Here is a 24,258-nt window from a genome sequence, read left to right as displayed (position 1 = left end):
CAACTTCCCCAAAAGAATTAACGTTGTTTTAAAAGCAAATTTTACCACATAGTCCTACTACCAAAATTGTTAGATTCTCGAGCTCACATGACCAACAGTGCGCGAGGAAACGTACAATGAGAATGCTTGGCACATTCAGTTCAAGTTTCCCCCCAGGACATGACACCAAATTCTAATTCTTGCACAAAACAATCCAACGAGGACCGAATACATCAGAGGACATTGATCGTCGACGGAGAAAATATTGCCATTAATTAGCATAATTAACTAAGACACACGGTAGTTCTTACAAAATCTAATCAACAAACAGTAATGCGAACAAACAATAGCCGGAAGGAATCAAATTGTTCTCAAGGGACTAATGGAAGTCCAGACTGCAGCTGCTAGGAAAATAATGGCCCCCGACAGTGGTCCCGAAGAAGTCTTTGCGCCTGGTTACCAAGTGGAGCCAGGGGAGGACTGTCGAAATACTAGAGCCGACAGGTGAGTTTTCTTGGTGACATTCTTGCCCTGCAGGAGAAATTTAGGTGATGTATCTTTCTTGCTGCTCCTGAAGCAGACGAGCGGAAGACTTTGCGTCCAAATACAGAACACCAACTTCTTCAAGATCAGCCTGATACGGTCATGGTTCAGAGTATAAGCATGTATGAATGAATAAGATCAAGCTAGGAAGATGTAAATATCTTATTGAAATTCAATGCATACCTTGCAGATCTTCTCTCTCCCATTAGCCTTTGCTACGACACTAGCAGGTGACAGCAACTGAATGGCATGTCTGTAAAAAGAGATTCAAGATTTATTACTACGATTACTACCAACAATTAAATAGCTCGGTGATATCAAACCCGACAGTGATATTGATGCTTAAACTAGAGATACATGTTAAACACCAGACTTGGGAAGACAGACTTGAGACTGAGGGGAAACTACCTAATTTCTAAATACTCAACAAAATACTTTCATCCCATATTCCAGTTAAATTCTTTTTGAATATCACATTTGAAATATCAGCATGGGGCGTAAAGGTATGGACATAATCAACAACAACAAGAAGAATCATACCTCAAAGAGGTCTGCTGTCCAACCTCTCCTAGAAATGCAAGACTTTCCTCATCAATATCAATCTCTTCAACCTGTGCTCTAATAGCCAATATCTGCAAAGCAAAATTAAAAAAAAAACATCAAAAGCATTTCTACAAAGAAGCCTAACACGTATAATAAGACGTGAAATAGGAACCTGGATCATCTCGGTAGGACCATATGTTTCTGTCCGTATGATCACCAACCTATCTAGAAGGTCGACCGGTATACCATGCGGACTTGTCATATCGGTTCCTCTGAATAAAAGCACAACATAAATTGCAAAATCATAAAGTGTATAACAATGTAAGTAGTAGACAAGACAGTTTTGTTCTCGTATTGCAGTTAAGCATGGAGCAATTCAACTGGTAAATCAAACTGCTTACCTTACAGTACATATTCCTCTGTTTGTAGCAAGTATTACGATCGGTGATAATGGGCTCTCCAAAGCACGATTAAGATAAGAGAAGCATTCAATGTCCAGCATGTGGACCTACAAACAAAGTTTGTAATTAATCAATTCAAATCACTGTAAGGAATAATTCTAACATTTAGTAGGGATAAGTTCATCGGAGCAACACTGAGCCACAAGGTGGATAATCCACTGTATGCTTGACAGCAGGAAAACTGTTAATAAACAAGATCAATCGGATTCATATTTTTGGCGATCGAGAATAAGCTTATTACGAACAGTACATTTTCTACCTCACAAAAGAAAGGACAGCAGATTTTTCAAACTTCAATCACAAGGCAAAAATAAGATGATACCTCGTCAATGAACAGCACGCCAGGTACAAGCTCTGCAATACCTTCATCGATATATTTGTTAACCACCTATGACCATACAATATAAAAACATGTCAACTCCAATCAAAATTTTGTAAAAAAAAGTTAGAAGAGTAAAAGTCAAATGATGAGAATTTTGAAACCTTATTAATCTCTTGGCGTAGCTTCTCGGTGATCTCAGTTTTCCGTGGCTTCATCATCTGGCCCATAAGGGACAAAATATCTTGGCCTCCTTGTGGCTGGGCATTTGCAGCATCAAGGTCATGAAGTGTAACGTCCTACACAGAAAATAAGAATATTATTTCCTCTCTTCAGTTGACCTACAATCCTACATAGAACCGGAAAACAAGAATAAACTTGTATATCATGATGCAATAGGAACTTTTACAACTACTTGGTAGGGAAACCATATATGTAAGCATGCTTCAGCAACACACCGGTACAGCAAGATGCTTCATATTAACGAATGCCCTATGCTCCCAACTTCAATCCTTTTGAGAGCAATTTTTTACACCCCACTTAAACATGATTGCATTATTTTTTATTCAGTTATCAAGACGTTCATTTATGCAGAATTGGCTGCACAACTTACAAGCAAAAAACGTAAGGGTAAAATAGCATCTGTACCTGCACTATTTCCTTTTTCTTGTGGACTTCCCCTTTGGGAATTGGGACATACTCCTCTGCTTCAAGATCGTATTCTGTAGCAAAAGCATCACATCTACCGACTCTTTTCACTGCACCGCTGTTAGCTTCGATGTATATAACGTCGCCCACTGCCACCTGCATCCCATATCCAAATCATGAAACGTCAAAAAAGCTACCACAGAATATATAAAAATAGCAGAACAGATGCCTGACCCAGGGAAATTAAAATAAGACTGAATATCTCAATGTAACAAGTCTCATTATGGTAGTGTGCATAAAAGAAATCTATGATGGTCTTCTATGAACACAATAAAAAATTCTGATAGTGAACAAGAGAAGTATGATGATACACGTGAGCTTGCTTGACTAAATATTTTACATAAATTGGTACCAGGTTCAATATTGCACAAAGACTATTCTGAACACGAAACATGAACAATCCACCCACTGTTTTTCAAAAGTTTGATGCATATGGAACATAAAGTATAGCTGCAGAGGGATGGACTAAAGTATAGCTCCAGAGGGTGGGAGAGGAGAACAGCCAGTAACCTTTTCCTTTATTAAAGCATCATAAATTGTAGGATCTAACTTCAGTTGCTTAGTCCCTTTTACAGTCTTCAAGCCTATGACTACATGGCTAATGCTTTTCCCGTATCCACCAGTAGAACTCTCGGCCTCTTCTGGGGAAAGTTCAGTAACCTGAAAAGCAAAAAACAATTATTCACCATCTTGGGACCCAGCAGTCTAATATTAATTATAAAAGAAATAGATGATGCATAAGGTTTTAGTATCAAGTAAAAAAATCAAGAACAATATCTGCGTTCAAACGTACTCCCTCCGTCCCATGTTAAGTGACTCAAAATTGCCCAAATATGGATGTACCTATGCCTAAAATGCATCTAGATACATGTAATAGAAAGTCACTTAATATGAGACGGAGGGAGTAAAAAATAGCATATATGTTACTCTTACCTCTCCCTCATAAACTTCTTTGTTTTCCTTTATACGCAGGCCAATAGCTCTACGGAAATTTTCCATTAACACCTCAGTTTTCTTGACCTCTGAGGAGTACACCTCTGATCCTACCATAGGACAGAAAGGAACCTGCATTACAGAATAGCAAGACAAGGGGGAAAGCATTAGATGAAAACAACACAAATACTACTTAGATTTGGAGCTTCTACTGAAAATAAGTCGATGTGGTACATTTAAGAACAGAAATATATATTTCACTACAAAACAAAATTTCACATAAAACTGTTGGAAATAAAGCATAATAAACAGCACACATCAGGGCATCCATGTTTCCATAAACTGTAATGAAGAAGAGTACCTGAAAAATTACTAGCAAATGCTATTAATCCACCACACTGACTGCATATAAGTATATAACAGAGATCCAATTCACTGGACAGAATAGGCATACTCAAATATCCTGAACCGGCTAGCAGTACAAAGACTACAAACTGAAACTCAGAGAAATTATTACCGACTTGGAACACAGAGAGCAAAACATTACTAGCTAAAGTGATAATTCACGACAATAATTTAGTTAGGTCAGACACTCTAGTAAAATCTCAGCCAAAACAAAATGAGAAGGTATGGATGCTCTAATGCTTGGAGCTCCCTGCGAGCTAATTTGGTCGCTTGTCTTACTTGAGCTAGATGAGCCCGTGTAAATGCAGGTCTGCATATTCATGGGACGAGCTAATTCACAAGCATCAAACTGAACTTTCACAAGATAGACTACAATATGATCAAGCACTGTGTCCAGTAACATTACCTCCAAATTTACACTAACTAATCTAAATCCAGTACATTACAGCCACACATCTGTCAGTACCACCAGCAATACCCAAAAGACTAGTAATTTCTGGGTGAAAAGGGAGAAATTGGTGGTGCAGACCTTGCTGCCCAGCTCCTGCGAGATACCGAGCGCCAGAGCCGTCTTGCCGGTTGCGGGCGGGCCGGCAAGGAGCAGCGCACGGCCAGCCATCTTCTTCTGGCGGATCATGTCGACCACTAGCCCAGACGCTTCCCGCGCCGCCGCCTGCCCCACGAACCCCGCCGACATCCCTATCGCCGTCCCATTGGCCTGCGCGAGAGAAATAAAAAATCCTTGAGAGAGAGAGAGATCGGAGGACCGCTGGAAACACTTTTAGGCTAAAACCCTAGGAAAACCTCCCTTGGAGGAGGACTGGAGGAGTCGAGAAGCAGGGAAGATGGGAGGAGTAGGTACGTCGAGGCCGAGGCCCTTGATGTGGGTGTGGGTGGCGATGCGCTGCTTCTTCGACGTCGACTGCACCTCCTCAATCCTCATCGTCGCCGCCGCCGCCGGTTTCTCCGCTCTTTGTCTCTGTTTCTCTCTCTCCCGCCGCAACTCACAAATTTGGGAGGGGAGAAGCAGAGGAGGGTCAGGGCAGAGCGAGACTGAAGACGAGATGCATGCTGCTCGCTGCCAAATGGGACCAGAGTTAAAGTGCGCGGGGGCCTTATTCCGCAATAATACGTATATTAGGACTGAAGGCGTATTCTAGTCTCAGCGCGAGCTATATGTGGAGGCGATATTCCCTCGGTTACCACTTTACGTAATTGACGCCCAAATGTGCATCACACAACCATGGAGTTTGGAAGAACGCCCCCTGTATTTGGTTCGTGGAACAGATTCTGCGAACTTAGGAGATGTTTCTACTATTCGTCGTCTTCACTTTTTCAGACTTTTTACTATCCGTCTTGCTGATGTTACGGTGGAGTTTTTCCCCGAGAAACGCAAGCATTCACATTAACTCGCAGGCCGATCGTCACGCACAAGACGGATTACATCACTCGAAAAAGTATCAAGCCATGAGGTTTGCTCGGTCAACTTTCGAGCCAAACACCACCAGCACATACGCTGGTTTGTTACAATCACGCTTACAAAAAACAATAGAGTACTCAATGAAACCCAAGCTGAGGATATCTTTGCCCCCCTGAACATGGCGCCTAACGGGCCGCATCATAATCCGTCGTTGAAATCGCACGTTGGAGGATCAGGCAGTCAGTCTCCACCACAAAGTGTGGTGCATACATGATAGCATGAATCAAGGCCATGCCTTCAGTTTGAAGGGCTTCGGAAGACTTCGGGATCGGTCGGGCCGCAGCGAAAATAATATCTCCATCAGAACCACGGGCAATGCAGCGCCATCCGGCTCTGCCAGACCGTCATCAAACGCACCATCAGCATTAGATGAAGGTCCTGTTTTGGTTTAAAACTGTTTTTTTTTTGGTTTATAAGCAAAAAAAACACCTAAATAGGTGATTTTGACTTTGACTTTTTGTTTATATCATCATCTAACAATATCAAGTCAAATGTCAAAAACCAAAATCGAAAACACCTAAATAGATGCTTTTGTGGCTTATAAACCAAAAATTAGAAAACAGTTTTAATCCTAACCAAACAGTGCCGAAGTCCTCCGGCGGCCCCTGCCATATCTGAACATGGGGAACAAGAATAGGCTTCTCCTTGATGAAAGTTGTTTTCCACTCAGTTGTAAAGTTGCGGACAGTAAACTGAAATTCGTCAACGATAACAATAGCTCTCCTCTAGCATTACTAGCTTTATTTCTCTCCGTCCACCAACACCACAAGAAGGCAATGATCTGAACCGTCTTCTCCTTAGACAAATTAACCGGCGAGTGACCAACCTCCAGTGCCGACGGGCAGGCCTGTCATCTTCCATCTGAAGCGCACGCCAGCGTTTTTTAGCTTCCGAGCAGTTAAAAAAACAAGCGATCCCCATTCTCAAAAAGTCGATTGCAAACAACGCATCTCGTGTCCAGCTGCACCCCTCGCCTTCAATGTTACGGTGGAGTTGCTGCCGAGCCAATCAGCCAAATGGAGCAGTTCGTCTGAACCAACTCCGCATTGCATCTCGTCATTGATCTCGATCAACCAAAATCCATATAAATTGCCCTACTTAAGCAACCACGCAAGCAGAAATGCCCGTAAACTCGCCGCCAAGCCAAAAGATGCAACCACATAATTATGCTCATATCCTCACCGGAGCCTGCATCGCTCTCACACTCCTACTAACCAACGCAAACACGGCGGTCGGCCGCCGCCCGGCAGTTCACAGCCCCTCACCCCCCTCCCACGGCACCGGCCACACAATAACGCTATACACCACCGGAGCCGCACCGCCCAATGCCGGAGGCGCCCCTTCCTCGAAACCCCCCATCTTCACCAGCCACGGCCCGATCGGCCACTCCGGCAGCTTTCTGCGCGCCCTGACGCGGCCAGGAGCGCTCCGGCCCGGCACGGTGACCCTCGTCGACGAGCAGCTCCACGGCAAGAGGGAATCCGGGCTGCCCTTGGCCGGGAAGCTGCAGGGGGTCCTCGTCGCCGGCTTGGATGGTAATAGCAGCACCAGCCGTATGGTGGCAGTGAAGGCCCTGTTCGCCGCCGATGGCGCGGAGGATAGCATCAGGTTCTTCGGGGTCCTTCACGACGGCCTGGAAGAGTCTCACGTCGCGGTGGTCGGAGGGACGGGGAGGTACGACGGCGCCTCCGGTTTCGCGGTCGTCAAAGCAGCGGATGTGCCTGAAACTGGTGGGAATGTCAGCCTGAGCAGGGCACTCAGTTTCAGTGTGCATCTCAAGTGAAAGCTCTGGAGCGGGCCTCGCTACCAGTGGTGCAGAAGCTTCAGAATTTTTTACAGCAAAACTTTGATCAGAGAGATGCAGATAAGTGTTGCTAGGAATAACTGCATCCGGGTGTAGTCTGTAAATCATTTTGTGCAGTACTGACGGTTGAACACATTGCCAAAGAATGAGACTGAACCGAATGCACGACAAAGAAATACACAAGCTCATTTCATTACATTATACATTTCACTTAAAAGTATTTCATTTTACAGTTACGAGTTAACCGAAAGACTGAAACCCAATGTCTCCCGAAATACAACTCCTTCCCCTATCTTCCAGTCCACTTCTAAAGCTCCACACGTGGACAAAATATGTGACTGGTTCTGTTCAGGCTCACCAAGATGTAAATAAACGATTCTACTGCATGGATCCAGTTGGCGAAGAACTTCGGCATGTATTTGCAGCAGCATTCAGAATCAAATGGATAACCGATGTGTCACTATGTTTCTTTGTTTACTCATCCAAGATCCTTTGACGGAAATCTGTCACCATTAAGGGAAGGCCTTCCTTGAGCGACACCTTTGGCTCCCAACCTAGCAGTTGCTTGGCCTTGGTAATATCTGGCTTTCTCATATGGGGATCATCAGCTGTATTGGGTTTGAATTCAATTGTCGACATTGGATCAATTGTTTGCTTCACAACCTGGAAAAGGCAGAATAGTTATTTATTGTGTTTCATATAAAAAAGTGTGCCGAACAAATTTTATACAGACCTCCGCAAGTTCCAACATGGTGAACTCTCCTGGATTTCCCAGATTGAAAGGACCAATGTGATCACTCTCCATGAGAGCCATCAATCCTGCAACCTAGAAAACATGCAAAGCTCATGAGAAACTTGATACCTGACAGGAGGAATCCAAAATCTGTGCAGCCATTGATCAGCCTTCATTCATTAAAGACAAGCAAGCAAACATATGATAGAAAATCGTAGAGTATTTTCATGCAAAAAGGGGGGGAGAAGAGGCAACGATACTGAAGCTATTTTTTCTGCTAGAAAACATATCAATAACTAATTTCCATGGCCTCTAAAACAGCGTTTGTTACTTGAAAGTGTTTCTGGTGAAGTTGGGTCTGAATGCTATTGGTTATGAAAGAAGTGCAACAAGTTTCTGTAGATAAACCATTTCATTACATCCAAGTGTATAAAAGTAAACTGCAGAAGACAGTGTTACTCAGAGAAATCATAGTAGGGAATTGACAGTGAAGAACATATACGACTAATGAGTAATTGAGAATATGAACACATGACACATCAATGTATAACGAGAATACTGCAAGTGCATAGTTCTTACCAGATCAGAAACATATTGAAAACTTCGAGTTTGTTTTCCGTCACCATAAACTGTCATTGGTTGTCTACGCAGTGCCTGCAAGGATAATCATGCCACTATAAATTTGGGCTTCATCCAATGGTGCAGCTAAAAACGAGTAATATACGATATGTGCCCAACAAACCTGTGCAACAAAATTGCTAACCACACGGCCATCATCTAGGCACATACGAGGACCATATGTGTTGAAGATGCGGGCAATGCGTACCTGTATTTATCTCAGTTAGTAAAAGAATGTAGAGAAGCGATTACAATAAAAACACTTTGGTCACATAATGCTGTGTTAAGAAACGACAACATAACATGCTAATGGAAATGGCATTTTACCAAACTTTTATCTCATGATCTATAATAGTTTTATCCAAACAAATTATAACAAGAAATTTGGATAGATCTGGATCTTCCTGGTACTCAAGAATCAAAATGGGATAGATCAATTATGATAACTAAAGATGCTCCGATTGTGCTTTCATTAAAGATAATAATATTTTACCAGCTAAGTAAAGGAAAATCATAAAGGCTCTAAATAACAATATTTGCCAAATGATAACATAAACTCAGTCACAGAGGTTAAGTGGATATATTAGATGATTACCGCAACACCACCACCACGATGATAGTCCATGGTCAAAGTCTCTGCTGTTCTTTTGCCCTCATCATAACAACTCCTAACACCTGGAAAAGGCCAGGGTTGAATTCTGTGAGATGTGAAGTGCTGAACATAATCAAGAGGTAATAAACTAACAACACGTACCTATAGGATTAACATGCCCCCAATAAGTTTCCTTTTGTGGATGCTCAAGTGGATCACCATAAACTTCACTTGTGCTAGTCAACAAGAACCTTGCACCAATTCGCTTTGCCAAACCCAACATATTCAAAGTTCCCATGACATTTGTCTTGTATTAATTGTTAAGGAGCCAAATTTGCCGTTACTTTTAGTCTTGAACACAATAACAGAACTCTCATATGATAGTGAAATTAACATAAGATACACAATCAAAAGGTGTATACCTCCACTCAGATATGTGGTACTCAAAGCCATTTCATGAGAAAATAATGTTACAAGGATCATATCAATTATTTAGTCTGATTTGCTTCCTGATTGATAAACTACAATGGTTGATCTCCAGTTAAACCAGAAAGAATTAGTCACTAATTATGTTCAGTTAAAGCTGGGAAAACGAAACTTATCATAGGAAAATTTGTTTCACACAAATCAAAGTGTCATTGCATTCTACATGACCAGAATACATGACTGGGATTCTATGTTAAAAACACTCCAAGTAGTAAACTAATCTAAATAAAATTATTTGAATAGAGTGCTTCTACAACAAAAGTCTAACACAGTGCCAAGTTTGAGATAACTGTTATATGCATCGTACCTAGCAAACTTTGTCAGTCTTCCAGATCCTCCTAAATGGAAATTTCTCCTAGATTTGTACAAGAAAAGTAGCAAATTATGAACTGAAACGCTCATAAGTTCAAGCAACACTGCCAAACAATCGCCGTATCCGCTTGATCCAGACCAAATTATGCACTTTTGTGCCTGATTTGCATCAAGCATACCCCTCACAACCGCACAGAAGAAGATTAGATCGAGTCGCTATCAATGCAAGCAAATCATACAGTAAGAACAGATCCGGGCCACGAAAAGGATATGATGGTCTTGATGGGGTTGTACTTGTAGTGCACGGGCGATGCGGGGCACGCGAGGTGGTAGATCCGGTCGACCTCGAGAAGGATGGGCTCGACGACGTCGTGGCGGAGCAGCTCGAATCTGGGGTTCCGTAGGTGGTGCGCAACGTTCTCCTTCCTCCCGGTGAAGAAGTTGTCCACCACGATCACGCTGTCCCCTTGCTCCAGCAGCCTGTCCACGAGGTGGCTGCCCACGAAGCCCGCCCCGCCGGTGACGACGACGCGGCGAGGCGGCGGGCGGAAGCCCGCGGGGACGCGGGAGGCGGACGAGCGAGCCGCGAAGGAAAATATGGGGCTGCGGTCGGTGACGTTGGAGGGGGATAGGGAGAAGATGTAGGGCCGGAGGAGGAAGAAGGAGGTGGCTATGAGCGCGCCGAGGAGGACGAAGAGGAGGCGCTGTTCGAGGAGAAGGTAGCCGACCCACGTGCGCGGTCCGGGGCGCGCGGGCTTGGAGGTCTTGGACGCCGGCGCGTGCGCCGGCGACGGCGCGTGGGTGGGGGACTTGTGGTGGAGCTGCTTCATGGCGGGAGAGCGGAGGGAGCGGCGAGGAGGAGGCGGTGTTTGGTGCGGTGGGTACTGGTGGGGTGTGGAGGTGCGCAGGAGGAGAAGAAAACGAGCCCAACTGTGCGAGCAGTTCTCCGTTTGTTGCGAATTGGTCCTCCAATATTCCCCTTTTCTTCTGTTTAGAAGTATATGAATATTTTTACTTCACACCCAAAATTATACTCCGTGCTCAGCAGGAGGCTGTTTTGAAGAATTGTATTTATTGGAGATTTTTTTAGTATAGATCAACATGAACTTACATACTCACTCCGGTCCATATTACTATAAGCTTTTCCAACAAGGCTTAATTTGGTTTTGCATGTTGGCTTTTGAGGATCTAGCTACATCAGTAGTGGTTTTTGCCAAACTACGAGCCATACCACCGACACTCGTTGATGATCCCGATGAAATGATACTGCTTTAAAAGGGAAGTGATGTTTCTTATGTTTCTCGCTCTAAGCTTTTGACGAAATTGGTTGTAAATGAAGACACGAAAGATGAAAGAATACACGATATGGCAAACTGTAGCGAATATACAAAATTAACCACGAGTTGATGAGGCAGTGGCGCAATGCTCGCACGTGTTCCAAGTTTAGGCCAAAAATGCATCCTGAAAGAACTTTTGAGTCAAAGCTTTTCACGACCATAACTTAGAGAATGTTGACAAAAAATGACTTACATCAGCAAACAAGCGTTAAACTGCTTTGTAAACTACTTGAATGGAAGTTTTTGTTTTTCTCTCTCAATTAATCCGAGCAATTATCTACCAACAAAACAAAACCATTTCTGTTACGTAATGCATGAAGCAACTTGCATTTCATTTCACCGAGTGGTCCAAAACCACGAGATGGAGAAATGCAAAAACATCCCTATGCTTGCATTATGGCTGGCAAAAAGCTGAGCGCCTTTTTCGAAAAAAGAACGTCAGACACCCAAGGCAAGAAGGAGGCACATGAAGATAGGGATGTTCATAATTGGGGTGAACTGCGTACTACATTTAGTGTTGAGGTTCCGATTACTGAAGTCAGATGAACTAGTAGATTGCTCGTCGATTTCCACAGGTTAGGTCCAACCCGATTTTGTATACCCCTAAATGAGGAGACAATGTATGTTGTGAATGGGGGCAAACAACACAAGACCTAGCGAGTTGCCAAGTGAGAATCCACGTGTCATATTCGTTTGTTGGGTGGGTCGCCACCGGCAAGAGAAACCAAACACACGGATCCCATTCCCAACCTCATGAAACCCGGCCAGAACAGGAGCAAGAGGAAGATAATTAGAGAAACCCGATGGCGCCGGAAGATGCCTTACTTACTTACTCATGTTGCAGTGTTTTTCAAAAGCGTTTATATTCGTCGTTACTGACAAACTAGGTCACCTCTTTAGATCATCGAAGGAGGATCAGATGACATAGGGTGTGGAACGCAAAATCTCTCGCTGCGATCGGACGGATTCGTTAGACGCTTTGACTTGGAAAGGGCTCGGACTGCTCAGATCTGACCCACCCCGACATGCACTCAGGCGGCTGCATTATTTATTCAAAATCGTTCTCCAACCTACGCACGTATGCGCCTTCTGATTTGGATCTACAAATCGGCATTGCTAAATTGGCAAGACGTCCCTCTCGGAGCTAGCGAACGACTTTTCGTCAGATTGAAGCATCCATCATCCAACTGCCATCTCTAATTTCTACTCCTCCGCAGGTTGTTGGTTAGCGAATGCACACCACCCACGCTACGAGCACAACACCTCCGGTTTAATTAGCACCAGCAACTCTAATCAGCTTCCAGTGACAAGTTTCGCCCATCTTTTCTTTTCTTTTTTAGCACTATAAAAATAAAGAATTTTCTGAGTAATAATAAAGAACGCTTTGATTTCATCTGATGTACAGTACCCACAACCTCTCTGCGTCCTGCACTTCTGTCCAGTTTCAATTACAGGTGTTGGCGGCGCCGCCGGCCCTCTGGTCCAGCCACGACATGACGTCGGCGAAGACCCGGTCGACGTCGGCCGGCGGCTCGGCCATGAGCACGTGGTACATCCCTGGGTAGAGCTTGAAGGTCTTGTCCCTGCTGGACGCCCGCTCGTGGAGCAGCCTGCTCCCGGAAGGATCCGCCACCACGTCGTCGGTCCCGTGCAGGACCAAGAAGGGCAAAGTGACCTCCTGCAGGTTCTTCTCGATGTCCAGGCTAGCCGCCAGGAGTTCATGGCCTGTCTGCAGCGCCATTCTCCCTTTGTACATGTACGGGTTGGAACGGATCTGCATGCGCATGGATTCAGTCATTCAGAAGACACAGGAAATTAGCAGGGTACGCTCAACAACAGGTTTTCTCTAGCTAGTGGCCAAAAAAGAGAGAATTTTACTAGACTTGTACCTCTTTCTTGAACTGGGGATCTTTACAGACTTGGTCCAGCATGTCTGGAGCTGGGACCACTCTCCAGCTAGGCACGACGGTGCAGATCATCTTCAAAGCCCCGACCACGACCGGATGAGGTCGTATGCCATCGGCTAGCTGTTATCACGTCAGAGAAAATAGCCAGTAAAATAACTGGGCGACGGTGTGGCATGTTTTACCTAGGAGAGGCTGAAATCAAAATCATGTGGACCTTGCACATGGGAGCAAGCAACACGGCACCGTGCCAGTAGGTAGGATCCTTCCTGTGGAGCTGAAGCACCACGGTGCCTCCCATGGACATGCCGTAGAGGAACCTCTTCTTCATCTTGTTCTCTGGCTTCTCTGAGATTGCGAAATTCAAGTTAAAAATTTTGTTGTAGAAGAGAAATTGCGATTGCGGAGTCGTAGAACGGTAGAAACCCCATTAATCTTACCGCAAATGCTCTTGAAATAATCGGAACAGTCTTTGACGATGTCGCTGAAGCTCGAAATGTAACCCTTGGAGCCAGAAGATTTGCCATGCCCCACTTGGTCTATCCCGTAAACGGCGTAGCCGGCATGCACCAATCGCACGGCGGTGTCTGGATTTTTGGTAGAGTTTGTTAGTACTGTAGCTACCTCTAACCAGGTACTCCCTACGTACTATAAAGGTTGGCATGGTTTTGAACTAACCATGCCAACCTTTATGGAACGGAGAGAGTTAGTTCCATTCATCTCGGATGATCAAATCGTTCTATCGATTAACAGGGTTGTAATTAACACGGACGAATATTAATGGTACCTCCCATCGATATGCTGCACTCCGATCCATATCCTGGAAATTTCGAAGACGAAGAAGTCATTCTTTTCCTCTGCTTAGCTTTACAAGCACTGTGAAATTGAATTGCAAAATGTGAAGGACAATGGATCGATTGGTACCATGGCAGATGAAGATCAAAGCTTTTGTCTGTAGTTTCTTGGGCGTCCATCTGCAGGTGAACAGCCTGTTGCCTCGCGAGTTCACAATGAAGTCCTGTCCATAGTTAACATGCGCATCTACGCGTTAGCAAACACAATGAATCCAAATAAAATACAGTACCTAAAATTTCCTGGCCAACGTGTCACAGGACCGACCTCTTCATACTTGACATCATCTCTGTACTGAGCCTGCAAAGATCACTAACTCAGAGCTAAGATTCATAGGAGACAAAAATGTAACATGACGAAAGAAGATCGGCATGCAGGTTGCTCCCCGAAATTACCATGGCACGGTGTTGGAAGCTAGCTATGTCCAGTACGTCTCCAAGCAATTAATCTGTGAAGATAGAAGCAAGCAAGCTGTGAACATGAGAATACCAGGAGTGGTGGATATATATACAGTTTCTCTCTGAAGACAATTCGCACCAACAAATTGAGACGAGGAATGGTCATCGATTCAGAGGACAAACAAACGGAGCTTCGGACAGTTCGCACCAACAGATTGAGACGAGGAATGGTCATCGATTCAGAGGACAAACAAACAAACGGAGCTTCGGACAGTTCGCACCAACAGATTGAGACGAGGAATGGTCATCGATTCAGAGAACAAATAAACGGAGCTTCGGCGCTAAGTAATGGAATGAAAGAGTTCTTTTTATACTAATGGGATGTAATGAAACGGTTTTACTTTTTTATATCCCGGGAACCAACTGATTTTTTTTTTAAGAATGAGATTGTTAGGCATATTGGAAGAATATCTTTTTAGGAACTATATGGTTCCATTCCAGTTTTTATGTTTTAGTAACCAAACACATGAATCATCTTAACCGTTGGAACCATTGCATTACATTTTACATGATCTCAACCAAACGCTACATAAGAGAATGAGAATGCAACTTTTCTCATTTTGTTTTAAAATATAGAAAAACGTTCCATAGAAAAATAACCACCTTGTGCCTGGTCCAAATGAGCGTCTTCCAGGAACCAATCAAACCCAGACGAGTGAAAGCGAGAGAGGGAGCTTCCGCCGCTGGAGAAGAGGAGGATGGTACACGCTAATACGCAGCGGGGAGGATGGAGCTGCAGAAGCCACCTGTCGTTTGTCAAAGTCAGACAAAGCCTCAAGTTTTCAACTACAAAGTGCACATCTAAAAACCAACGTGCTTTTCTTCGTCACCAATGCCAATACTCGCATCCCAGGAAAGTAGAGGAAGTCAACGCAATTCGTGAATTACATGATCAAACTTTTTTTTACGGAAATGGGCAAACTTTCTACGCGTGTAGCAATATTAAACGTATGTGTGTACTTGGGTCACGTTCTTTCGTATTCCGAATGTCGTCGAGAGTAACTAACTTTTTTAACGCCTAAATTGGCATTTGTACCTTTCTGTTGGCTATCATAATATGACTGTATCAATACCAGTGTACTGAAGAATGCCAACAGTTTTTTCTTTGGATAAAACAGTTGGGTGCCCCGACGATGCCAACAGATCTTTTGACAGCGGATTGTAATTCTATCTTCATAACACAAACAAAACAAATGTGAATATTTTTGAGAACCTGTAGGAGTATTATTTTATAAGAACCTAAATATAAAACAATTTTTTAGCAAAAATAAATACAGTAAAACAAATAGGAACATTGACATCGAACTTTCCTCTGACGCGCGAACTCAGTTTTACTGAAATGAAATAGAAGCCCAGACAGACTAGTCCTTGAATGGATGGCCTCAAGTAAAGCCCAAGCCCAAGTAGAACCAGAAAGGGGAAGAAGGGTTTTGCTCTGCTTCGCTTCGGTTGACGTCGCCGCCGTTGTCCCTGCCCTCCTAATCGGAAGAAGGGTTTTGCTCCCCTTGGCTCGATGGCGCTCTACCGCCGCCTCCTCCTCATCCGCCGCCTCTCCCATTCCGACTTCCTCCCTTACACCATAAACCCCCAGCCTGCCCTCTCGTCCCCACTGCTCCCTCCATCTCGCCACTTCGCCTTCTCCTCCGCCGAGGAGGCCGCTGCCGAGCGCCGCCGCCGCAAGCGCCGCCTCCGCATCGAGCCACCGCTCCACGCCCTGCGCCGCGACCCCTCCTCTCCGCCACCCCAGCGGGACCCCAACGCGCCCCGCCTTCCCGAAACCACCTCCTCGCTCGTCGGCCCCCGCCTCAGCCTCCACAACCGCGTCCAGTCCCTCATTCGCTCTGGCGACCTCGATGGCGCCACTGTTGTCGCCCGCGCCGCCGTCTCCTCCCGTGTCCGTCCGACCGTATTCACCTGTAACGCCGTCGCCGCCTCCATGGTCCGCGCCGGCCGCTACGACGACGCCGTCTCCCTCTTCGACTTCTTCTTCCGCCGCTCCAACATCGTTCCCAATGTCGTCTCCTACAACACCCTCATCCTCGCACACTGTGAGGCCGACCGCGTCGACAAAGCGCTCCAGGCCAACCAGGAGTTGCTCGACGGCGCTACCTCCTTCTCCCCCTCTGCAGTCACCTATCGCCACCTCACCAAGGGCCTCGTCGCCGCCGGCCGCATCCAGGAAGCCCACCAACTCCTCCACGAGATGTATAACCGCGGCCATGGCGCCGACTCCATCGTCTACAAGAACCTCATCGATGGCTACATCCACCTCGACAACTGGGGCAAGGCCTTCGAGCTCTTTGACGAGCTCCGGGAGAAGGCTGCTGTTTATGATGGCGTCGTGCACACTAGCTTCATGGAGGGGTACTGGAAGAAAGGCATGGACAAGGAGGCCATGGAGAATTACGAGTCTCTGCTAGACAGAAAGTTCAAGATGACACCTGCCACCTGCAACGTGCTGCTCGAGACACTCTTCAAACATGACAAGCTCAAGGAGGCGAATGACCTATGGGAGACCATGGTTGACAACCACACCCCGCCAAGCTTCATCGGAATCAACAGTGAGTCCTACAATGTCATGGTCAACCAGTGCTTCAAGGAGGGCAAGTTTCACGAGGCCATCAAGGTGTTCCACAGGCAGCCTAGGAAGAATGTCCAGATTGATGTAGGCTGCTTCAACAACATTATCGGGAAGCTCTGTGAGAACGGGCTTCTATCAGAGGCCGAGATGCTCTTCCAGGAGATGGAGAGCAAGTCGGTGCTTCCAGACGTGTACACCTACACTTACCTAGTCGACTCATGCTTCAAGATTTGTCGTGTGGATGACACGATGCAGTATTTCTACAAAATGGCCGATGGGAGGGAGCACGGGCCAAAGTTTAATATCGGTTTCTTCAATCGTATGTTTGAAGGACTTACAGAAGCTGGCCGTATTGATGATGCCTTGAAGGTGTATGGAAGAATGCCTGACAAGGAGATCAAGCCAAACACAACCACATTTGAGATCCTGGTTAAGGCATTGTGCAAGGAAAGGGAATTAGATAGAACGCGAGACCTGGTGAGGGACATGTCAAGGGGTGGTGTTGTAGCTCCTCCCGAGTTTCGTGAGTTTGTCAGTGAGATTTTCAAGAATGCCGATCGGCACGATGAGATCGAGAAAGCTTTTGAAGAAAAACCAGAGCCACCGTCTCAGCCAAGGCCAGACTTTCGCCCTCGCAATTCACCTCAGGGCCTACCAGGATTTGCATCTAATCAGACACAGGGCAGCTACACAGCTCAGCAAGGTCAAGCAGGCTATGGTTCTCCTCGACCATTTCAACCTGGCAATGATGCATCTCAGGTGCAGCAACCTGAGTGGATGTCTCCTAAATCTCAGCAGCCTGTATTTGGAAATCAACAAGTTGAAAAGACAGAAGTTGGTGCTCCTCAGTGTGGTCTACCTTCTCAAGGAAAACAACATGGGATTGCCCTGCCTCAAGATCAACAGGCAGAGTTTGGCACCTCTCTCCCTTATCAGCATGCAGTTGGTGCTTCTCAAGTGCACCAACCAGATTTTCGCTCAGCTCCACCGGTGCAGCCTGGATTTGGTACTCGTCCACAACAACCAACAGATATTTCTCACCAGGCTCAACATCCCCGGTTTGGAACATCTCGCCCATGGCAGACAGCGTATGATGCTCAGCAAGTGCATCATCAAGCGCAACAGCCTGAGAATGGCACTCATCAGGCGCAACAGCCTGAGAATGGCACTCATCAAGCGCAACAGCCTGGGTATGACGCCCCTCAAGCGCAACAGTCTGGTTATGGCGCTTATCAGCCATCACGGGCATTGCTTGGTACTCATGAAGCACCCCAGTCTAGTTTGGGTTCTTGGTCTCCTCAGGGAGGACCGAAATTTGCCACTCAGACACCACAGCAGGACTTTAATGCTCAGACACCAGATGATATAGCTGTCAAGTACAGTCAGCATTACTAGTTTTTTTTTTTGCGATCTTGGGCTCCAGACCAAGTATACCCTAAGTCAATGAGCAGGTACTGATTGTGGGTGGCCCTAATTAAACAGTGCCCATACCATTTGATTTCCCTTTTTTTTCTCATATGTGCAACTATTTGCTGATGTTTATGATCTGCTATTCGCAGGACATTGTCAACAATTTTGTTGTCTTTGTTTACAACAAGCTTCTGCATGAATGGAATGGTCTGTAAGCTGATCGAGAAAAGCAGGAAGTAGGCGATTAAGTGGCCAGGTTCTAGTAATTTTCAGACATTTTGGGTGTCAATATTTGCACATTTGGCCGTCATTGGTCCATAATAGGATTGTAATAAGTGGGCCTGATAATTCACATTCACGATGAGCTGGGGTCATCATATCCACCCGAACAACCATTGAAGGGTTTAGCAGTATGAATTTGATATTGGTAGTGTTTTACCACAGAGATGTTCGCTGCATAGATTGTTGTTTCTTTCAGTTTTCATTCCATATGTAGGCAGGTAGTAATTTCTGGTTGTTTAATCACACATACAGCTTTATTGCTTTGACTCTGTATTGTTGAACTATTAATGCATTGTGATACATATTGTTAGGTTCCGTAGTTATTTCTGCAAAACATCAGTCATCTGCATCAAAGGTTTTGTGTATCTGCTGCAAAAGACCATCAAGAGAAAAGTCTTGCTGGTGCATTTGTATGGCCAAGTGCCGTAGTTTGCATTTCCTGCTATCCAATGCTGTTATCATCATCATCATCATCATCATCATTGAGAACTTGTGCTGGCAGCCTCGCACAACTCTTAAATATTTCCTACAGGGTTATACTGTAGTGGGATAATGGTTGTTGTGGGGACTGGGGAGTGTGTCTACGGGCAGATTCTGACTGGAGAGATCTTTGAAGGTACTCAATTATTTTGAACTCGTGGGCAGAATTCCATTTGCTTATGCACCGATCTCATCTGTTTCAGGGACCATTCAACACATGGTGAAAATACAAGAGGTACTATTGGTACCTCAAAAGATAAGATTGACTCGTCATTCAGTATGCCAGCTGACAATACTTAATCTATTTTACTTGATGACGTGTTCCAAACATTTCCTCAACAGACAAGGGGCCATTCAAGGTATAGTTGGTATGCCTGCTCTAGAGATGAGCTTAGAAGCATTTGGCATTACCTAATATTGATCTGCAGGAGAAGTCAGCATCATCGAATGTTTTAGGCAGCAATATTGTCTATACCCATGTTGTTGCTACTTCTTATACAATGGATAAGCTTGACTGTTCAGAAGGTGTTGCAGTTGATGTAGATTAGTGAGTGATTTGAGAATTTCTTCAATACATCACGATTAGTTATTCAAGGAAGGTACTAGTTCTGCTTCCTGGGTTGGGGGCAGGGCACAAAGCAATGTCTCCTTTTTCTGAGTTGCAGGGGAAGAAGCTTGCCATATATGTGAGCTCAAACACCAATGCTGTTTGTAGGCTCATAGCAGTGGTGCTGTTGCAAAAAAAGACTCAGTGCAAAGAATAAGCTGCTTCTATGGGTTGTTTAGCCACGGACCAATTTCTGAATAAATCAGGTGACTTTTCTTTCTTTTCTACTCCCTCTGTTCCTAAATATGAGAAGTTGTAGCTTTGTCCTAACTCAAACTTTGTAAAGCTTGATCACGTTTATAGAAAAATCTACCAACATCTATAACTCTAAATCAGTTTTATTAAAAAATCCATCATTATATATCTCTTCATAGTACACTTATTTTGAGGGATTCTACGTCTCTGTTGAGGGGAACAAAACTTTGGACGGTTTATAGAACCGCTGCCTAGGCAAGTCGGGACCTCCAGGGCACTTCGAGACCCCCGATCTCTGGGCCATGTGCAGACGGATTCTGGATAAAACAAAAACATTTCTAGGCACTAAATCCGTGCATCCATACCGAAGACTGAAATTCAGACCTCCGGTCCAAAATCCAGACCCTTTGGATTTACTCAAAAAATAAATAAGATTTTGGCTCTTTGGTGGGATTGGTTTTGCACTTAGTTTTGTCACTTCTTGTGAGCTTTTTATCGAAACCTTGTTAATATTAGGGTTTGCCATACTCAAGTGATTTTTCACCACTAAAATAGAGAGAACAAAAATGGAAGCTGCTTCTTTTATTCTTTTCTTTTGAGGGATCAACATTTATATCTTTCAACACTATTGTGGGAATATACCTTCACATAAAACTCAACTTTCTTGGTTAGTCCCTTAATCATTTGTGATTAAGCACCAAAACCAACTAGGGATAATAGATGCACATACTGTTGAAGGATGGCATTGTTGCACTTCTCTTGCAATTTATCAGTGATTTAGCTGGTGTTGGTTCTCAGTACAAATTCCATGGCTATGGTTCTAAAAATTCACTTCTTGCTATGCGTCCTTAACTATGCTTATACAAATTTGAAGCCTGTTAGACATCAGTTGAGTTGAAGCGATTGGGTTATTAGTAGGAGGAGGTGAATTGAGTTAAGGACTGATTACACGGATAGATAAATATATATGCCACTTTGTCTGTTCAGAAACACGTGTTAATTATGAGCACATATAGAGTTATTAAGCTTGCGTTTCTAAACTTACAATGGGCTCATTGAGAAGCAACATGTGCCTAACTATTCATATTCAAGCCAGGCCACTTGCTCATCACTTGCTTAAACTATGACAAGGTAGCATTTATCCTAGCATGCTAGTTTGCATGGGTTTGTGCCTTTTTGTTTGATTGTCATCAATCTGTTTTACTTAAGCATATGCAGTCATTATTAATTATTTAGATCTGCAGTGTCCTGATGCGCTAGCTAAACACAGTTGTGTCATATTGCCTGTTCGACCTGTCATATTTTACTACCATCTTGTAACTAAATTGAGTTGGACATAATATTTATTCCTTTTTGTCCTAATGTTTTTTTTGCTTTTGTTTTCCAGCTGAGGATAAAGAAAGGTTTATGTCCAAGGACAATGTGCATTGGTTGAATCAATTGGCTTGCCATCCTTTGAGTTTAAGTTTTGTTTAGTCCAAGTGCCCTCAGTCTCACTGGGTGTTATGAATCAGGTTCTCACCGTTAGGAGATGGCAGAGATTTGTATGTTCATTGAGAAGCAATATTACATTGTTTGGAGTACCCACATGTTTCAGATATAGACGCTACATGTCAATTGTATGTGCAGAAAATTATTATTCTTCAGATATTTTCTGTTTACTAGAGTACTGTCATTTTTTTCAGATCTATGTGCAATTTTACAGTTGTTTCTAGAATTGTCTATAATTTCTACTGATTTTTGTATATGTTGTTTGTATTTCTTAGCTTTCAGAATGTACAGTTTTTTATGAAATTTTGTAGGAAAAAAGAAAAACATTGGCGCGGCATTCCATTCACCTGATACCAAACGACTCGAGGGAAATTGGGAAAACTACCTAGCTCCCCTGCAGACTGCAGTAGGGGATCCCTGTTGCACACTAAATCCTCTTTGGGGATTCTGTACTTGAAATCTGGATTGACTATTTCCTCAGAGACAGAGATCCTTCCTTTTGACCTTGAATATTTAATTCGATCCTCTAGCAGAAGAAAACGTGCACATAAATTGGTGTCGGTCAATATCACAAAAAACAGAAGCAAGACAACAGTATGTGACCGGTTTTATGAATCTGTTTGCAAAAGATTGCACTGGTTCCTTGGCACGGGAAGTTAAAAATTGCTTCGTGTGATACAAAGCGCGTGCAAAATCTATGCGGACGCAATCGGTCGGAATCAGGTACTCCAGTTGATCTATTTATATTCTCTGTTTCTCTGTCGTGTCAACCTTATTCCAATAGGATCAATCATCAGATCCACAGGTCTGGTCACAAAGTATGCATTGACTTAAGAATTCAGGTATGCTCATAGTATTGATCACGCGTGTCCGTTACCTATAATTACCTTGTTTTGGTATTGGTCTTTTATGGGGTGCTTTTGATATGGTTGGAGCAAGTTATTTTTTGGACCACGTACTCTAAACTTTCACAATGGTTCAGATGTCAGTCGTAGCAGCAGCACAATTTTCGGCGAAACGAATGTCTTCCGGCAACGGAACCGGCTGCCAGCCGGTGCAGTATTCCAGGAGCTCCTTGAGCGCCAATGACGCAGGCTGGGCCGAGCACGACTGGTAGCAATTCTTGACCTCGAAGTCCCACAGGTTTTCTTCAGAATCATTTTCATTGCAGTCCTCCGCACCGTTCAGGAACAGGTCGCCTTCAGACCGGATGCTCCCGCTTGAACTCTTATCCCTGTCCGCCGCCTGCATGAATCACAAACTCAAACATGTTTCAGCAACATATCATGTTAGTACAAAATTTAACCGGAAAACACCATTCACAAATTTAAGTAACGACCTGTTCGTTCATGTACATGAACGCTTTCTTCTTCTCCCCCGCCTCGTAGATGTTGTGCTGGGAGACAATCTGCAGCCAGAACACGCCGAGCAGATGAATTACAAAATCAACCAAGACACTTCAGCTGGCAGCAACAAGCGGGCAACGATAAAACCAATCACCTATTCACCTGTGATTCGACGCTGGCGCAGACGGCGTAGATGCCCCAGCCCCTGGTGTAGTTATTATAGAGGTGCACCCTGCCGAACCTGACGCGGGGCTGCCGCTGCCTTGTGCCGTCGAAGAAGCAGTGGTGGATGGTGACCCGGATGCCCCTGTCCTGGACGTGGCCGCTGCTGGCACCGATGAGCACGGCCTTGTCGTGCGCCGAGAAGCGGCACCTGGACACCGTCACGTCCGTGCTCCCGCAGGTGACGTCGAGGAGCCCGTCGGCGAAGTCCCGCAGCCCGCAGCGGTCCACCCACACGTGCCTGGATCGGGGCTTGATCTGGACGGCGTCCGCGTCGTGCCCGCGCCCGCCTTCGACTTCCAGGTTGCAGAGGATCACGTGCTCGCACTCACGCAGCAGGAGGCCCTTGCCGGAGAGCGTCACCCGCTGCCCGCGCCCGTCGATGGTCTTGTAGGACGACACGCGGAGGCCTGATGAGAGGTGGATGGTGCCCGACACGTCGAAGACGATCCACAGCGGCTCCTGCCTCCGGCATCCGACCCGCAGCGACCCCGGCCCGTCGTCTGAAGAACATGAGGATATCACTATATCTATGACAGGAATGGCGGTAAAGGCGTGCTAGATGAGGAGGACGGAGAGAGGTGTGTTTAGTTTAGTGCCAACCGGCGAGGGTGGTGACATGGTAGACGTCGCCGTGGAGGCCGCCGATGGCGTGGCGGCCGAAGCCCTCGGCCTGGCCGGCCATGGCGCGCAGCGAGGAATCCACCGCTGCGTACGGGATAAACGTCGTGTCTTGCATGGGAGGCAGGTTCCCGATCAGCTGGTCCACGGAATGATCGTGAGGAGGCACAGTGTAGCCGTCCATGGTTGGCTCGTCGTTCTGATCAGGAGGTATCGTCAGACCCTCCATTGCTGGCTCGGCGCCGAGTTGCTCGTCGGATTGAGGAGGCGCCATCGCAAGCTAGGGGCGGTTCTTCAGTGTGTCGAGCAGTGAACGTGTTGGCCTGGTATTTGATGAGGCGCGCTCGATCGGGGCGAGAACGGCTGCTGCCATTTACTGTCGCTGCTTAATTCTGTGGCCCGTTTCCAGTTGTGTCGCGCGGGCCGGCGGGCGTTTCAGTCCGGCCCAAAGAAACAGCAACGCCTGAATTTAAGGACCGTGGTCGCCGTTTATCGTAGTGTTCGTCAGGACTCGATCGGGACTGTTAGCAAGCAAAGCACTGATAAAAAGCGTTTT

General features: G+C 45.3%; 6 protein-coding genes across 9 annotated transcripts; 2 read left to right on the top strand and 4 right to left on the bottom strand.

Moving 5' to 3' along the window:
• Positions 1-231: 231 nt before the first annotated feature.
• Positions 232-4,947, bottom strand: LOC100835511 (ruvB-like protein 1). Its single transcript, XM_010234234.3, has 12 exons — positions 4,754-4,947; positions 4,421-4,609; positions 3,487-3,618; positions 3,064-3,213; positions 2,494-2,649; positions 2,010-2,144; positions 1,849-1,914; positions 1,467-1,573; positions 1,238-1,337; positions 1,063-1,154; positions 706-775; positions 232-613 (listed from the first exon to the last, which is right to left on the bottom strand). Exons 1-12 carry the CDS (start codon positions 4,832-4,834, stop codon positions 524-526), a joined length of 1,368 nt encoding a protein of 455 aa, XP_010232536.1. The 5' UTR covers positions 4,835-4,947; the 3' UTR covers positions 232-523.
• A 1,012-nt stretch (positions 4,948-5,959) lies between these two features.
• LOC104583350 (dirigent protein 16) lies at positions 5,960-7,371 on the top strand. The gene has a single exon (XM_010235244.3). The coding sequence runs from the start codon at positions 6,492-6,494 to the stop codon at positions 7,152-7,154; it is 663 nt and encodes a 220-aa protein (XP_010233546.1). The 5' UTR covers positions 5,960-6,491; the 3' UTR covers positions 7,155-7,371.
• On the bottom strand, positions 7,352-10,849 carry LOC100835820 (UDP-glucuronic acid decarboxylase 1). Its single transcript, XM_003564517.4, has 7 exons — positions 10,189-10,849; positions 9,281-9,428; positions 9,122-9,201; positions 8,651-8,734; positions 8,488-8,562; positions 7,909-8,001; positions 7,352-7,838 (listed from the first exon to the last, which is right to left on the bottom strand). The coding sequence occupies exons 1-7, from the start codon at positions 10,744-10,746 to the stop codon at positions 7,650-7,652; spliced, it is 1,227 nt and encodes a 408-aa protein (XP_003564565.1). The 5' UTR covers positions 10,747-10,849; the 3' UTR covers positions 7,352-7,649.
• A 1,430-nt stretch (positions 10,850-12,279) lies between these two features.
• Positions 12,280-14,754, bottom strand: LOC100821298 (caffeoylshikimate esterase). 4 transcript variants are annotated; one of them, XM_024459522.1, is made up of 9 exons: positions 14,547-14,754; positions 14,405-14,457; positions 14,277-14,321; positions 14,082-14,175; positions 13,945-13,977; positions 13,598-13,744; positions 13,375-13,505; positions 13,143-13,280; positions 12,280-13,027 (listed from the first exon to the last, which is right to left on the bottom strand). In XM_024459522.1, the coding sequence occupies exons 5-9, from the start codon at positions 13,949-13,951 to the stop codon at positions 12,698-12,700; spliced, it is 753 nt and encodes a 250-aa protein (XP_024315290.1). In that variant the 5' UTR covers positions 13,952-13,977; positions 14,082-14,175; positions 14,277-14,321; positions 14,405-14,457; positions 14,547-14,754; the 3' UTR covers positions 12,280-12,697. The 4 variants fall into 4 exon arrangements, with proteins under 4 accessions (XP_024315290.1, XP_024315289.1, XP_010232535.1 ...); XM_024459521.1 differs by having other exon boundaries at positions 14,277-14,309; XM_010234233.3 differs by lacking the exon at positions 14,547-14,754 and having other exon boundaries at positions 14,277-14,309; positions 14,405-14,544.
• A 1,142-nt stretch (positions 14,755-15,896) lies between these two features.
• On the top strand, positions 15,897-21,706 carry LOC100820999 (pentatricopeptide repeat-containing protein At1g10270). Its single transcript, XM_010234228.3, has 4 exons — positions 15,897-18,499; positions 18,608-19,356; positions 19,424-20,033; positions 21,410-21,706. Exon 1 carries the CDS (start codon positions 15,981-15,983, stop codon positions 18,441-18,443), a length of 2,463 nt encoding a protein of 820 aa, XP_010232530.1. The 5' UTR covers positions 15,897-15,980; the 3' UTR covers positions 18,444-18,499; positions 18,608-19,356; positions 19,424-20,033; positions 21,410-21,706.
• Positions 21,707-22,232: 526 nt separating this feature from the next.
• On the bottom strand, positions 22,233-24,137 carry LOC100846807 (probable pectate lyase 4). The gene is made up of 4 exons (XM_003567205.4): positions 23,685-24,137; positions 23,022-23,584; positions 22,853-22,921; positions 22,233-22,758 (listed from the first exon to the last, which is right to left on the bottom strand). Exons 1-4 carry the CDS (start codon positions 23,974-23,976, stop codon positions 22,492-22,494), a joined length of 1,191 nt encoding a protein of 396 aa, XP_003567253.1. The 5' UTR covers positions 23,977-24,137; the 3' UTR covers positions 22,233-22,491.
• Positions 24,138-24,258: the final 121 nt, after the last annotated feature.

This window comes from Brachypodium distachyon, chromosome 2, assembly GCF_000005505.3.
Source record: "Brachypodium distachyon strain Bd21 chromosome 2, Brachypodium_distachyon_v3.0, whole genome shotgun sequence".
Lineage (NCBI taxonomy): Eukaryota > Viridiplantae > Streptophyta > Magnoliopsida > Poales > Poaceae > Brachypodium > Brachypodium distachyon.
Note: the sequence above shows the minus strand (reverse complement) of the source record. Positions and strands in the feature narration are given on the sequence as shown.